At 48.0% G+C, this 14,714-nt stretch overlaps 1 protein-coding gene and 1 pseudogene across 4 annotated transcripts; one reads left to right on the top strand and one right to left on the bottom strand.

Moving 5' to 3' along the window:
• The first annotated feature begins 9,769 nt into the window (after window positions 1-9,769).
• LOC136461746 (carboxylesterase 15-like) lies at window positions 9,770-11,751 on the top strand. 4 transcript variants are annotated; one of them, XM_066461050.1, is made up of 2 exons: window positions 9,770-11,076; window positions 11,604-11,751. In XM_066461050.1, exon 1 carries the CDS (start codon window positions 9,992-9,994, stop codon window positions 10,970-10,972), a length of 981 nt encoding a protein of 326 aa, XP_066317147.1. In that variant the 5' UTR covers window positions 9,770-9,991; the 3' UTR covers window positions 10,973-11,076; window positions 11,604-11,751. The 4 variants fall into 4 exon arrangements, with proteins under 4 accessions (XP_066317147.1, XP_066317149.1, XP_066317146.1 ...); XM_066461052.1 differs by having other exon boundaries at window positions 9,770-11,039; XM_066461049.1 differs by having other exon boundaries at window positions 11,596-11,731.
• On the bottom strand, window positions 11,596-14,714 carry LOC136461745 (probable L-type lectin-domain containing receptor kinase S.5; annotated as a pseudogene).

A 14,714-nucleotide genomic window follows, 5' to 3' on the forward strand; every position in this document is an offset into this window, starting at 1 on the left:
CTTCTACCACATAATATTGATGTAATGCACACTGAAAAGAATATCGCCGAGGCACTTTGGGGAACTCTCATGGACACTGACAAGTCTAAGGACAACATTAAGGCTAGAGTGGACCTAGCAATGTTGTGCGATAGACCGAATCAAGCGATGCAGCCTCCTAGTGGCCGAAACAAGAACTGAAAAAGGCCTAAGGTTAATTTCGTCTTGCAAATCGATCAAAGGATGGAAGTACTAAATTGGATCCAGACGTTAATGTTCCTAGATGGATATGCAACGAATCTTAGCAGGGGAGTGAACTTAGGCACTCTGTAAGTCAACGGGATGAAGAGTCATGACTACCACATATGGATTGAGCGGCTTCTTCCAGCGATGGTCCGAGGCTATGTCCCTAAGCATGTTTAGCTAGTGCTGACAAAGTTGAGCTTTTTCTTTCACCAGCTTTGTGCCAAGGAGATATCTCAGACCATCGCTCAGGACTTGGAAAAAGTGGCACCTGTGTTGCTCTGTAAGCTGGAGAAGATCTTTCCATCCGGCTTCTTCTTGCCGATGCAGCATCTGATTGTGCACCTCCCATCTGAGGCACGTTTGGGGGGCCCATGCAGGCCCGTTGGTGCTATCTAATCGAGAGATGTCTAAAGACTCTTCGCAAAAAATATACAAATAAAGCCAGAATTGAGGCTTCCATTGCAGAGGCATGCCTTCGGGAGGAGGTGGCAAACTTCACAACACAATACTACAAGCCAAACCTTCCTAGCAATCATAATCCACTCCCTCATTACAATGCTGGAAAAAATGAATCGACCCTCGGCCTTTTCCAAGGCCAACTCGGCAGCGCAAGTGGATCAACCCCGAAGCTATTAAGAAATGAAGAGTGGCATAGTATCATGCTATATGTGTTGAATAACCTTACCGAGGTGCAGCCGTTTATCAAGTAAGTTCTCAACGAACTTGTTTCAATATGCCGTCACTATTCTGCATCCAACCCCATTGATTCTCGTTCGAACAGGGAATTTGTTCGTGAATTCTGGCATCAATCAAGGGATCCTACCTCGCATGAACAAGACACCCTTGTTTCACGGGGTGCGGGAGCGGGGAGGCCTGATTTCATTTCTTGGTTCAAACAAAAGGTAATGTCCAATTTAGCTCTTATGTTCGATCATCCAAGGTGATCGTACGTTTGATTAATATAATGATCTATCATGCTTCACCTTGTAGGCCCAGACCGGTTCGTCCATGAGTGATGAGTTGAAATAGGTTGCAAATGGCTGTGACGTTAGGGTGAAGTCATTTACCGGCTATGACGTGAATGGATATCGCTTGCACACAACAAGTTACGAGCAGATTCGGCCCAAACGAAAAACCACAAATAGCGGAGTTTGTACGCCCGGCACTGATGGCCTCGACTATCATGGTAGAGTTGAGGAAATCTATGAACTCTCATTTCATGGAGACAAACCTCTTAAACCTATCATGTTCAAATGCCACTGGTTTAATCCTCGATCAACGAGACAAACCCCTCATCTTGGGCTAGTCGAGATTCGAGAAGATTCCATCTATCCTGGAAAAGATGTCTACATTGTGGCTCAACAGGCCGTGCAGGTGTATTATACTCGATACACCAACCAAGACAAAGAGGATCTTAAGGGTTGGGCTATTGTGCACCAGGTATCTCCACACAGTAAACTACCTGCCCTAAACGATGATGATTACAACTTCAACGCAAACACATATGATGGACAGTTCTATCAAGAAGATGGGCTACCAGGCACGTTTGAGATAGTCTTACCCAAAGCAATCGAAATGGAAGTAGACAACAAAATGGTTGATGGCGAGGTCGATGGAGATGTGGTGGTAAATGCCAAGGACATAGCAATGCTTGAGCGATTACTTCTAGGCAATGACTATGATGACAACATAGAACCTTCGGATAGTGTTGCCCATTTGGACAATTTTGACAGTGATGATGAGACCTATGATCCCAATCATGAAGATTATTCATAATACATGTAATACTATGTTTTTTTAATTTGTGTTTTGTTTATATATTTTGAATCTATTTCTAATATATGTACTAATTAGTCTTGTTCATTCTTTGTGATTGCAGGTGATTGAACAAAGATGGTGAGTAGACGTCCACGCCATGACACGCCCTCGGTTTACAGGAGAGACCGCCCTCTCCTTCGAGGTGAGGGGTCGTCGTCCGAGGCAGCGTCCGTAGGAGGTGATGAGAGGAGGACCAGGGGCAACAGCCGCAGGAGGCAGCGGTCTCCTCCCTCGCCACGTGACGAGGTACTGGAGGAGGAGCACGTGATGGCCATGGCCACGTTCTCATCGGAGGACAAGAGGGGTCAGCAGATGGGCGAGGGAGGCGAGGCGCTCGAGGGCGAGGGAGGCAAGGCGCTCGAGGGTAAGGGTGGCAAGGGGCTCGAGGGCGACGGAGGGGGTACCGCTACCCAGACTCCCTATGAGCGAGGTCCCGCGAGCCTCCCTCCGGTTCTGCTTCCTCACAACCGCCCAGTGATTCGGCCTATGGCAAAGAGGTAAGTAACTATAGATGTTATCACAACTACTTCATAAGATATGTTGGAAATCATAAGAGAAACTGATAAATTTTCTTAATCACTTGTGCAGGGCCTGGTTGGTTTTGTCAGGTACTCCAGCACGCACCCCCGCGAGCATCCTTGGTGTTTTGTGCAGGAAATGGTACCCCGGCATTGTGCAACTATCCAAAGAGTTGGTGGTGCGGGAGCCGACCTCCAGCTAGGACAGGTACGCGTTGGTCATGGATGACACTTACCGCAACAAGCAGGAGCGAGTATTGGTGGAGTTTTGGGTAAGTTTCTCTCGCACAACATTGCTTAATACATCTCATTCATTGGTTAAATGTTTTATTGAAATAATGAATGGATACATCAGTTTTGTATGCAGAAATTTTTCAAGGCCGAAGAAGGACTTGAGGCCCAGGCGGATTGGGCGGCTATCGCAGCTTGTAGGAAGTACGTCACCGAGATGCACCACCATGGGCGCATCCAAGCCCACATAGACTACTACAGGTCGGTACTTAAATAGTCCCTCCCCAAGCCTCAAGCAAGACTGATTACGCTGACTCGGGACCAGTACCTTGAGATAGGCGAATAACATTCATAATGATTCGTTTTGATATTAAGTAGGTTCAATTTCATCTTCTTATATGTCAAATACTCGATGACTTGTAGGTGATTCCCTGGTGATGTCGATCGTATCCCGAGTGCTGGGCCATGATCGTGGACAAGTGGTTATCACAGGACTTTGTTGACACGCACGAGAGGCAGCGGGAACAGCGTCTGATGAGGCAAGGTCCAACTCACCATCAAGGCAGCCGTAGCCTCCCCGGATACAAACAAGCATACGTAAGTGATTTCTTTCATTTATTTTGATGCCCAATTCTGCTTGATTTCTCACCATCTTCCCGTCTTTCTCGCAGGAGGCTGCGCACCCGGGCGAGGAGGTCTCGGAGTTCTCTGCGTGGGCTATGTCCCACATGGGTAGAGCGTCGTCCTCTGTCTCCTTCGACCGGCTGCCCCGCCCCAAGTGTACTCTGACCCGAACGTGTACACTAAAGTCCAAGAGTACACGTCCTTGGTAAGGGAGATCTATGGGGAAGATTACAATGTGCGCACTGAGCCCATTGATGCAGAGATGATCATGAGGCTCGGAGGAGGCAAGAAGCACGGGCGGCTATGGATTGCAGACGGCGCCATCGACTCCACCACTGTTCCCTCCCTCGACGCTATCCGAGCACGGACCACGAGCTCCAGCCAGCCCATACGCTCACGGCCTTCTCCAACACTGCAGCAGGTCCAGGCACTCCAGGTAATTCCTGTTTTACTCGTCGTACGTTGATATTTACACACCTAAATTAAATTTGCATTATTGATACATTAGAGTGAAATATTGCAGGCCGACCTGGAAGAAACAAAAAGGCAAAGTCAAGAGCAGAACGCGGAACTGACCGCACAGCTGTAGGCCCAGCAGGTCACGTTCGAGGCCGCGCAGAAGCAGATGGCGGAGATGATGGTGATCATGCAAAGTCTTGGGCAAGCATCGGGTGTACCTGTGCAATTTTCAGCTCCTCCACCTTCTATTCCTGCAGCTACTCCTGTAAGTATGAAAGTTTACTTTCCGCTTGTGCTTTGCATGTATGTCGGCCTTCGTGCCGTTGTGGATGTTGGCGTTCGTGCCGTTGTTTCTTGTAGGTTTTGGAAACCTCCCCGTGCAGGGGAGGTGCTGCCGAAATTTTCAATTGAGTCTAATCTTTTTGTATTCCTAGATTACTAGATGCAATCTCTAAGTTCCAAAACTGTTTTCCCGGATTACTCACACATGCAATCTCTGCTCCTTTGTGCAGCCTCCGTCCGCGGGTTCCAATCATCCCGGTAGTGCGTCACCAGCTGATCCCGCCTTTCCTTCACCACCGTCTCATAGGCTACCTTGATGAGGACTAGTGCTAGGTGATGTGGTTGGACTTTATTGTAATATTTGTGGTTTATGGTTCTGACTTATGCTTGGATTTCATGAACTTGTCGTAATAAGCATGTGAATGATGATGAACATGTGACTTGTCGTTGTAATATATTGTGATTTGTGGTTCACAATTATGGTTGTGATATATTGTGAGAAAATGAGTTCTGTGTGATATATATGTGATGGTTGATATATATATATGAAATGCTTGTGTCGATGGAATGCAAAAAACAAAAAAAAATTAAATTTCTGCCTCTTTGCCGAGGGCAATGACCAAGGCCCTCGGCAAAGAAGGGTCCTTTGTCGAGGGCCGTCCCATTGCCCTCGGCAAAGATTTTTTTTAAAAAAAATAAAATTTCTGCAACATTTCTTTGCCGAGGGCCATGGTGACTTTTTTTTAAAAAAATAAAATTTCTTTGCCGAGGGCCTATGTGGAAGCCCTCGGCAAAGATTTTTTTTAAAAAAGAATAATTCTTTGCCGAGGGCCGTCCCATTGCCCTCGGCAAAGATTTTTTGGAAAAATTCTGCACATTTCTTTGTCGAGGTCCATGGTTGGAGGCCCTCGGCAAAGATTTTTCAAAAAAAAAATTCTTTGCCGAGGGCCCCTAGAGACGACCCTCGGCAAAGACTCCGTCCCAGGCGCCGGCTCCGTGACGGCTGCTTTTCTTTGCCGAGTGCCGCTCCAGCCCTCGGCAAAGGCTTTGCCGAGTGCCTGATAAAGGGCCCTCGGGAAAGACCCTCTTCGTCGACTCAAAATTCCCCGAGAGCTCTTTGCCAAGGGCCGCCCTCGGCAATGCCTTTGCCGAGGGTTAATGGGCCTTTGCCGAGGTCCTCAGGCCCTCGGCAAAGAGGCCGTCTCCAGTAGTGAAGAGAGGAGAGTCGCGGCCGAGGGTGTCCTCGATGTACGGCTTCGAGCGTGGACACGGCTTTGCTCGGCGGCCGACGTGTTGTGCCATGATCTGTTGTGTGTTGGAATCTTGGTTTAGGAATCTCGAGATTACGGGAGAGATTACGTGGAAGTCTAGGAGAAATCTTGGTTTAGGAGGAGTCTTACGTCTTACGTGTAAGATCACGGACGATGGAGGGCTCATGTAGCACGACGTTTAAATCAAACGGTTATCATAGAGGGAGAGCCCCCTAAAAAAACTCGTTCTTTTATAGTGTAATGACTAGATATATGCCCGTGCGTTGCACCGGGTCATGAACTTTTATCCACGAGGACAACGACACACTTGGCCTGTGGCTTAGATAAATGTATTAAAATTTACAAATCTCATTACATAGAAAATACAGAGCACATTTCATGACATTTATCATTTAATTATCTTAAAAGTCAAAAGTAAATCAAAAGTCCATCATCTGCATGGCATCTTTGGTTTGCTCTAGAACCCAAGCATTACATAAGTTCTCCAAAAATCGTAGAAAAAAACCAATAATAATTTCTCTTATAGTTACACCTGCAATATACATGTAAATGTTCTAATCATTTAATAATTAATTTAATTACGCTTACAAAAGCATTTGCAAATGCTCCTTTGTTGTTTGAGTGGGTCCCACCGCTAGCAGGGCAAACCACTTAGAGTGTGAGGTGAGCGGCGGCTCCTGCGCATTGCTTTCTAGTATTGGTAGTGTATTCTTGATTTTCTCCTCCATCCCAAATTATAAAATGTTTGACTTTTTTGACACCAAGTTTGACCACTCGTTTTATTCAAAAATCTGTGCAAAATATCACTTTTTTTTATCGTGGTTTGCTTTATTAATAAAAGTTCTTCAAAAATGATTTAAATTTGACTATGTTTGCACATTTTTTTTTAATAAAACGAGTGGTTAAACTTGGGGTTAATACGTGGAAGTATTGGGATGGTGGAAGTATTTTCCAAGGAAAAAGAAAGTGCATGACGTAAGCATGATGTCACGATGACATTTGCATCGAGCAAAGAATGGCCCCGCTCGGCTGGGTTTCGGCATGCGGTGCCACCGCTGCTAGCTGCTTGCACACGCGCGCGAAGGCGACGCTTGCCCAGGATGGGCGCGCGCGAGGAAATTGGACGAGAGGAGAAAGCCGTGCTACGGACGGACGTGGCTGGCGAGGGGCGCACATGTCGGCGTGGCTCTTTTATTGCAGGCACGTGCACCAAGGTTCGGTGGACGAAACCCTTCGACGTTTTTTACTTGGTTGTAGATCAAGATGTAGATTGTAGATACTTACCATCTAACCTACGGGCCTCCGATTCAGAATTTGAGATATTGGCAATGGCTTCAAGTCACTCTCATATCGTCACATCTCATATGGCGTATCCGGATTAGTATTCGGATTTAAAGTATTTAATTTATTATATTGGGGCAAAACCCATGTTGACTGTAACACCCTAGGTGTTAGACTTGCATAATTGCACTTGCATTGCATGAGCATGATCATCAAGCATTCATATATAAGCTTTTACATGTGAAACGTACGATTGAAACATATAAAACATGTCTTGTTATTTTATGTTTCCATATGTGTATGCTTATGATCATGTGTGAATAAGTGCAAGTGGTTGATGTTGATCACTAAAACACCTTAGCTACACTTAGGATGACTTATGGAACAATGTTCATGTAGATCACTTTATCTAATTAAGCTCCTAAGTGATGATATGCTTGTTGACCTAGGAAGTATTATATGTAACCAATGTATAAAATGATTGTGGAACCTTAGGAATACCTTAAACATGTTTAGAATGTTACCAGGAACAACTTTGGTATTCATGACTAAGGATAGTTTGGTCTCTAAGTCATAGTTATAGTGTAAGTCATCATTTACAAGTGATATGTTTGACCTAGGTTGAATTATATCATAGAGCCTTTGCATTATTGTGTACCCTAAAGCAAAGTTATAGTATTTGATTAGAGCAACAACTTTCATTTTGGGTCTTAAGCTAATTCAGTGCCTAACTTGGTCATTTTAAGCTCACAAAAATTAGCAAAACACTAGTTTTGGCACTTAGGAAATTTTCTAAGTCCTAACTGATTTAACAGTTCATTATGGCTGACTTTGTGATGATTTAACTTGCAAACCGTTGCGAATTAGACTTTGTTCATTTAAGAAATGTTGGAGCCGGTATGTAGAGCTACAACTTCTACTAAGAGAGTTTTCGCTAATTAGCCGTGGATTAGGCGCTTAAGCATCGTCAAAACGCGTTGTCAGTCGCCCTATCAGGCTCTGATGGCCGAAGTCGCATCGCGCCGTCGTGGCCGACCGAGGCACAGCCTGGCCGCCGCGTGGACACCGCTGGCCAGCGTCGGGCCCTCGTCGCAGCGTGCTGGCACGCGATATTTGAGAACCCGCGCGCCTCATTTCACTCACTCCAGCATGCTCCCTCCCTCTCCACTGTTCTTTCTTGCTCTCGCCACGGAGCTTCCCTCGCCGACGCGCAACCGCACCGCTCCGCCGTCGCCTAGCGCCCACGCCACCGCACCGTCGCCGTTTCTATCTTGCTAGCAGCTACGCAGTCTTCCTCTCCACCTCCTAGCCACAGCCGCAGGGCTAGATAAGCTTAGGTGAGGGCGAAATCGCCATTCTTGCCTCGTCGGAAAGCTCGGCTTCTATGGCCACCTTCACGGTGAGCTCGCTGCTGCTCGGCTCGCATGCGCATTTCTTCTGCTTCCTCACGTTAGGGCTTGGTTAGGACGTGTACTAGCTCGTGGCATGACGTTACCGTGAACAGTAGCCTGGCCGGTGTGGAACACGTTGGTCCACGCCGCCGCGCTCTCGTCGCCGCGCCACCGCGCACGTGGCCGGATCTCGTTGGAGCATCTCGCCTAGCCTAGGTAGTCGCAATAGAGTCGCTTGGTCACCGAGGAGCTCGTGCGCTTCTTGTCGGGCCTTGCCGTGGCCTGTAATGGCCGGCGTACCTCAGCGCAGCGCCACCGTGCCGCCATGGCCGGCGACGAGGTAGCTCCGGTGCGTCCGCGCTGCCACCAAGGGTATCAATCGACGCGGGTGAAGGTGTAGAACACGATGGTGAGGTTGGTTTGGCCGGAGAGCTCGCCGTCGGCGAGATAACGCCGGTCAAACGCACTCCTCTGTTTCGGCTCACTGACGTGTGGGTCATCTGACCCGTGGGTCCCTGATGTCAGTGAGAACAGTTTAGGATTTTAGTTTATTCTTTTCCAGATTTTGCACTAACCTTGAAAAATCATAAGTTGAGTTGTAGATGTCCAATTTTGATGAACCAAATTTGTTGTGTTTCTCATGAAGTGTAGTATTTTATAAAAATATGAAATATACTGTTTCTAGTATTTTTCATGGTGAATAAAATATAGCTAGATAAGTGCTTTTTGGATGTTTGCAATTTTTTAAAATATGTAACTTGAGCTAGGAAAGTGATAAAATTGAGATTCCAATTGAAATATGATCTTTCTCATAAAGTGCTTTTTCGATGTTGACCATGCCCTAGCTAGGAAAAATAATAAACTTACAGTAAACTTGATTGAAATATGATCTTTCTATTTATCTATTAATAAATGATGTTTTCTGATGAAAATTATAGGGATAAAAATAAGGAATATGTTGCCCTGTAAATTTTTGTACAATATTATGGCACTAGTATGAAGCTAAGAAAAATATAGAATCGGTTGTTTGACACTTTTCTATAGGGTTAACTATTTTCACTAAAATAAACCTTGCCAGCTTGTTATTTTTGTAGAGGATGTTTTGCATGTTCAAATGGTGTGAAATTTTTACAGTAGTCTATTGGGAGCACTCGGAGGCCATTGTATTTTTTTGAGAATTTATTGTGCATATTTGATTTATGTTTGTTATTTCCCCTAATTATCTAATTAAATTAATAAATGCGTTTAAATAAATAAATTATGCTGGACCATGATGTTTTCTATGGTGCTTGTGATACATATAAACTGTTGATGTTAATAGTAAGGCTTAGAAGTAATTGGTTGTATGCAACTAATTAATCGTTGCTTTATAATCTAAATAAATGGCTGCATGTATAGTTTCAGTTAAGCTAGTAATTTTATGTTGATCTACATGAACATTGTTCCATAAATCATCCTAAGTGTCAACAAGCATATCATCACTTAGGAGCTTAATTAATTAGATAAAGTACTTACCATCTAACCTACGGGCCTCCGATTCAGAATTTGATATATTGGCAGTGGCTTCAAGTCACTCTCGTATCGTCACATCTCGTATGGCGTATCCGGATTAGTATTCGGATTTTAAAGTATTTAATTTATTATATTGGGGCAAAACTCGTGTTGACTATTGAGTTGGCTTAGATATTTCTCTCCCGGCCATGGCTGCCATATGAAACCTCGCAATCACATGTTCGACCTGGCACGTCCGGTGCGAGCGAGTGCGAGGTGTCTGTGTCAGCCTCTATTCAGTTGCATTCAGATCCAACGCTGAAACCGTGCATGTCGTGGCGTGTTGCCACTTTCAAGGCCAGTTTCTCGTCTCGCCGACGCCGTCGATCGATCGCTCACCATGTCCAGCGACGCCGCGCCGCACGTCGTCGAGGACTTCTTCGGCGTCGTCCGGCTCCTCAGCGACGGCTCAGTTGTCCGTGGCGACGAATCCGTCCTCATGCCGGCAGGGCCGTTCCCTGACGCCCCCGGCGTTCAGTGGAAGGACGTCGCCTACGACGCGGCGCGCGGCCTCAAGGTCCGCGTGTACAGGTCGTCGTCGGTTCGCGGGAAGCTCCCCGTGCTCGTCTACTTCCACGGCGGCGGGTACTGCACCGGCGGCTACGACAAGCCCATGTTCCACTCCTGCTGCCAGCGCTTCGCCGCCGAGCTCCCCGCCGTGGTGCTCTCCGTCCAGTACCGCCTCGCGCCCGAGCACCGCCTGCCCGCGGCCATCGACGACGGCGTGACGTTCTTCTCCTGGTTGCGAAGGCAGGCCGCGGCGGGCGCCCAAGGCACCGAGCCGTGGCTCCAAGAGTCGGCCGACTTCGCGCAGACGTTCGTGTCCGGCGTGTCGGCCGGCGCGAACCTCGCCCACCACGTCGTGGTTCAGATCGCCTCGGGGAAGCTCGCGGTCCACCCAGCGCGCATCGCCGGCTACGTGCTCTTGTCCGCGTTCTTTGGCAGCGCCGAGCGCACGGCGACGGAGACCGAGTCAGCGGACAACGTGTCCCTGACGGCCGTGTTCGATCAGATCTGGCGGTTGGTGCTGCCGGCGTGCGCCACCAGAGATCACCCGCTGGCCAACCCGTTCGCCCGGGACAGCCCCGGCCTGGAGCCGCTGCCGCTGCCACCGGCGCTCGTCGTGGTGCCAGGGCTTGACACGCTCCGGGACCACATGCGGCGCTACGCGGCGAGGTTGGAGGAGATGGGAAAGGTAGTGGAGTTGGCCGAGTTTGCGGGGGAGCGCCATGGCTTCTCCGTAAGAGGGTGGAGCCAGGCGAACGAGGAGTTGGTCCGGATCTTGAAGCGGTTCGTCAACCAAGGTGCCACGCGGAACTGAGGTGAAGCAGTGGCGCTTAGGCCAGGAGTCTTCTTACACTGGGAATTGACAAGTTGCTCACAACAAGGCATGGGTTTTAGCTCAAATTTGTCTACTTGAATCTGGTAAATCATTAGAGTAAATAGTCTTGAATCAATGGCTACTGTTTGATCACATGAGTCCCATATTCTAGCTACCTCATCTCACTGCATGTGTCCCCAAATCCAAACATAGGATAGGATTATAGAAACAGATGTATATCCCAAAAATTAGGGATGGGTCTATTCCATCCCTAGAAGTCCCTAAAGTAAACACATGCCCGCATTCCTACTAATGATCAGGCAAAAGTTGCATGAACTCAGAAATTTGTCTTTTTCGCACAAAAAAAAAAACTCAGGAGTTTGCAGAAAGGGATTGAAAAAAACAAACACATGCAACAATGTTTACACGGGCAGTGACCTGCAAATAAAATGTAACTCAAATGCTTTTTATATCATTGTTAGCACGAAATACTTTGTATATACCCCATATAAACTGGGTAATTACACTATCTGAAAACTAGGCAAGTCATTGCACATACGGATACAACACACTTTCAGCAGTATTACGAATGATTTGTACTGACTAGTATTTTAATTCCCTAGCTTAACAGGTGCACAAAACTACAAATACAGCCGACGTATCTCACCTTCCAGCGAATGAAGAACAGCTCAACGAACTATAGGTTGTCTGCCCTCCCGTGAAGAGCAACCCGACATCCGGCAGCTCGATCGATCTCTGGCTCGCCGCCGCTAGGAGGCCAAACAAACGCGGGCTTGTGGAATGGGGGCTCTGGCGCCTTAGCTCCGCCGATCAGCACCTGCACCGCCGTCCTCATGGACGGCCTTTCTCTCGGGTTCGGGTGGCAGCACGCCAAGGCTAGTCTCACCACGCGCTCCACCTGCGCCGGGTCAAGCTCTGCCCTCGCTGTAGAGCCTCCAGGTCCAGTCCACGATGTACATGGGCTGCTGCTGCTGCCGGTGCCGGCCACGCCTGCTGCGGCTTGGCTCATCGCGTTCGTCGCCGTTGCCGTTGCCGTACAGCACGGTGCTGCTCGGCCTCCTCCCGCTGATGACCTCCATGACGAAGACGCCGAACGCGTACATGTCCGTGGCGAGGGTCGCGCGGCCGGTGAAGAAGCTCTCCTGCGCCATGTAGGCGCGGGTGCCGGCCACCGCCTTCGTAGAATGGTGCGTCACGCCGTCCCGCTCGATGACGCGGGCGAGGCCGAAGTCGCCCAGCCGCGCGTTGTACTCCTCGTCCAGCATCACGTTGCTGGCCCTCACGTCCCGGTGGAGGATCCGTCTGCTGCTCCCGTGGTGCAGGTACTCCAGCGCGGACGCCACGCCGCAGATGATCTTGTGCCGCCGTTACCAAGTAAGCTCCGGACTAGCAGCGGCGGTTGTCGCCGCTGTCGAGGGGGCGGCGCTTCGTTCGCCGGCGTACAGGTGCCTGTCCAGGCTGCCCATGGGGAAGTACTCGTACACGAGGAGCAGCTCGCCCCTCTCGTGGCACCACCCGATGAGCTTCACGAGGCTGCGGTGTGAGAGCTTGCTGATCGTGTTCACCTCCACCACGAACTCCTGCTCCCCTCGGCTGGAATTTCCGGTCGTCGACACCCGCTTCACGGCCACCTCTATTGTTCATCGTCATCCTCTGAAGGCAGCCAAGGTAAACTGTGCCGAAGCCAAGGTAAACTGTGCCGAAGCCGCCATGGCCAAGCTTACGAGCAGGACTGAAGTTGGCAGTTGCACTCCTGAGCTCCCTGAGCTTGAATCTGACCGGACCATGTGCGTCGACCGTCGATCATCTTCTCCAGGTTGCGGTAGGCTAGCCTTCGCAGTCCTGTCTGTCATCCTTCGCCATACGAAGAACACCAGAGACGATGACAGAGCAATCAGAAATAGGGCCAGTAAGGCAAGAACCAAAGTCAGCTTCCTCCTATGCCCCAATTTACTGTTGGAGTCGGCGCCAGGCGTACTAAAATTCCATGACTTTATCTGATTCAGTACAGCGAAATCGCCCGGTTGAAGCTGCAAAACCGAGAGTGAGGTTCTCCAACAAGAGATGCCATGACAGATCAAGGGGCCAAAAATACTCGAAGGTGTGACCTTTCTGGACTGCTTGTATTCTCAACATTGCAGCAGTGCCATCGTACTCTATTCTAATCCACACATCAGACCCACTAGACAGAACGATGGAAAGATTACTGACTGGGTACCAGTAAGTTGAGTTGATGCTGTTGATGTCGATCCCGACATGGTTTCCATCGGGGTCGTCCTTGAAGCTCTTCCTCGTGTCAAACTCTACCGCGACAACCCGGTTCTTGGTTGCGCCATCCGTCTGGTTGTTGGTGATGCCGAACCACTGCCCGCTGCTGTCGCTGGGAAGTGCCGGGCTATTTGTGAGTATGAAAGCCATACCTTCTCCAACAGTCCTGTTCTGTGGCTGGATGTTTAGCACGAACTTGGTGAAGAACGACACAGGCGCTGTCATATTGCTGTTCCAAAGGTTGAGAGTCTCCCTTACGTAGCAGACCCTTCCTGATCGGCTGCTGATGTTTCCGGTGCTCGGCGCGATCTGCAGGGATCCATTTGCAATTCCTGAGCCTGGGCTGAAGCTGAAATCAGCCTGGTTGGCTGTGTCGAAGGTTGGGTAGCTGAATTCGAAGCAACTGCAGGTGAGGTTTCCTAGGATGACAAGAGCTGCAGAAACTCGCAGAAGAAAGCTCTTGAAGCTGGTCCTGGATGCCATGGCGGTTAGTGATTCTTGTGATCTCTCCTGTATTGGTATAATAGACGAGGAGTTGGATTATGTTTTTATTTTCTAGAGAAGGAGAATTTATTCATAGGGACATGCCTGAATGCACAATAATTGGCAGAAACATGAAGAAATCATAGCCAATGCTAATGCTAATGCTAATGCCAATATTCAGGAAGCATGTGTGCATTGAAAGAAAGAAAGAAAATGTTATTCATCAGCATTGTGAAGAAGTCATAATATGGGTTTGCGTGGCAGAACTTCACAAACACTGAGACTTTGACTAGGCAAACTTCTAATAAAGTATTGGTTGGTGCTAGAGATAAACTAAAGTACTATCCTATATTAATGTGAAGTTTATTAAGCATCTAGAATCATGACAAAGACACGCACAAAGTTTGACAATGGTAGATGTGAACTATAAGGATATGCTTTTTTCCCCTTTTTCCTCCTACAACCCGCTCCCCACAGAAGATAACCCAAAGCCAAGTCAAAAGCTTCTGTGTTGTCCTAGGATTCAAATTTCTTGGCTTCGACTCTTTTTCTGCTCCAAAGTCCAGCCAGTTGATTTTATGGTGTCAACAGAATTTGGTGGTTAAATTGAGGAAATATTCAGAAATCACAACACAAATTTTGGCCACAGTTGCAAGCACCTCCAATTAAGTATCTGTCAACTGAAAATTGAAATGTATACATAAGAAATCAACAGCCTACTAAAATTATTCAATCACTGCTAGAAAAAAGTAACACAAGATAAGGCCATATATCCATCTATTTTGCTTCGTACCATGTGAAATGGTCATCAAAGCATGGAAGACTCCACTGGCAGTAGTTCTTGAGCATGAAAGGGGTTATAGCTGATTTGTCCTCTGTCCACTAGCTTTAACTTGTAACTACCATTCTGAGTAAACTACTGGTGGTGATCTAGACATGAGAAGCCCAATAGAAATGGGGCCATGCATGC

Source organism: Miscanthus floridulus, chromosome 6 (genome assembly GCF_019320115.1).
Source record: "Miscanthus floridulus cultivar M001 chromosome 6, ASM1932011v1, whole genome shotgun sequence".
In the NCBI taxonomy this organism is placed as follows: Eukaryota; Viridiplantae; Streptophyta; class Magnoliopsida; order Poales; family Poaceae; genus Miscanthus; species Miscanthus floridulus.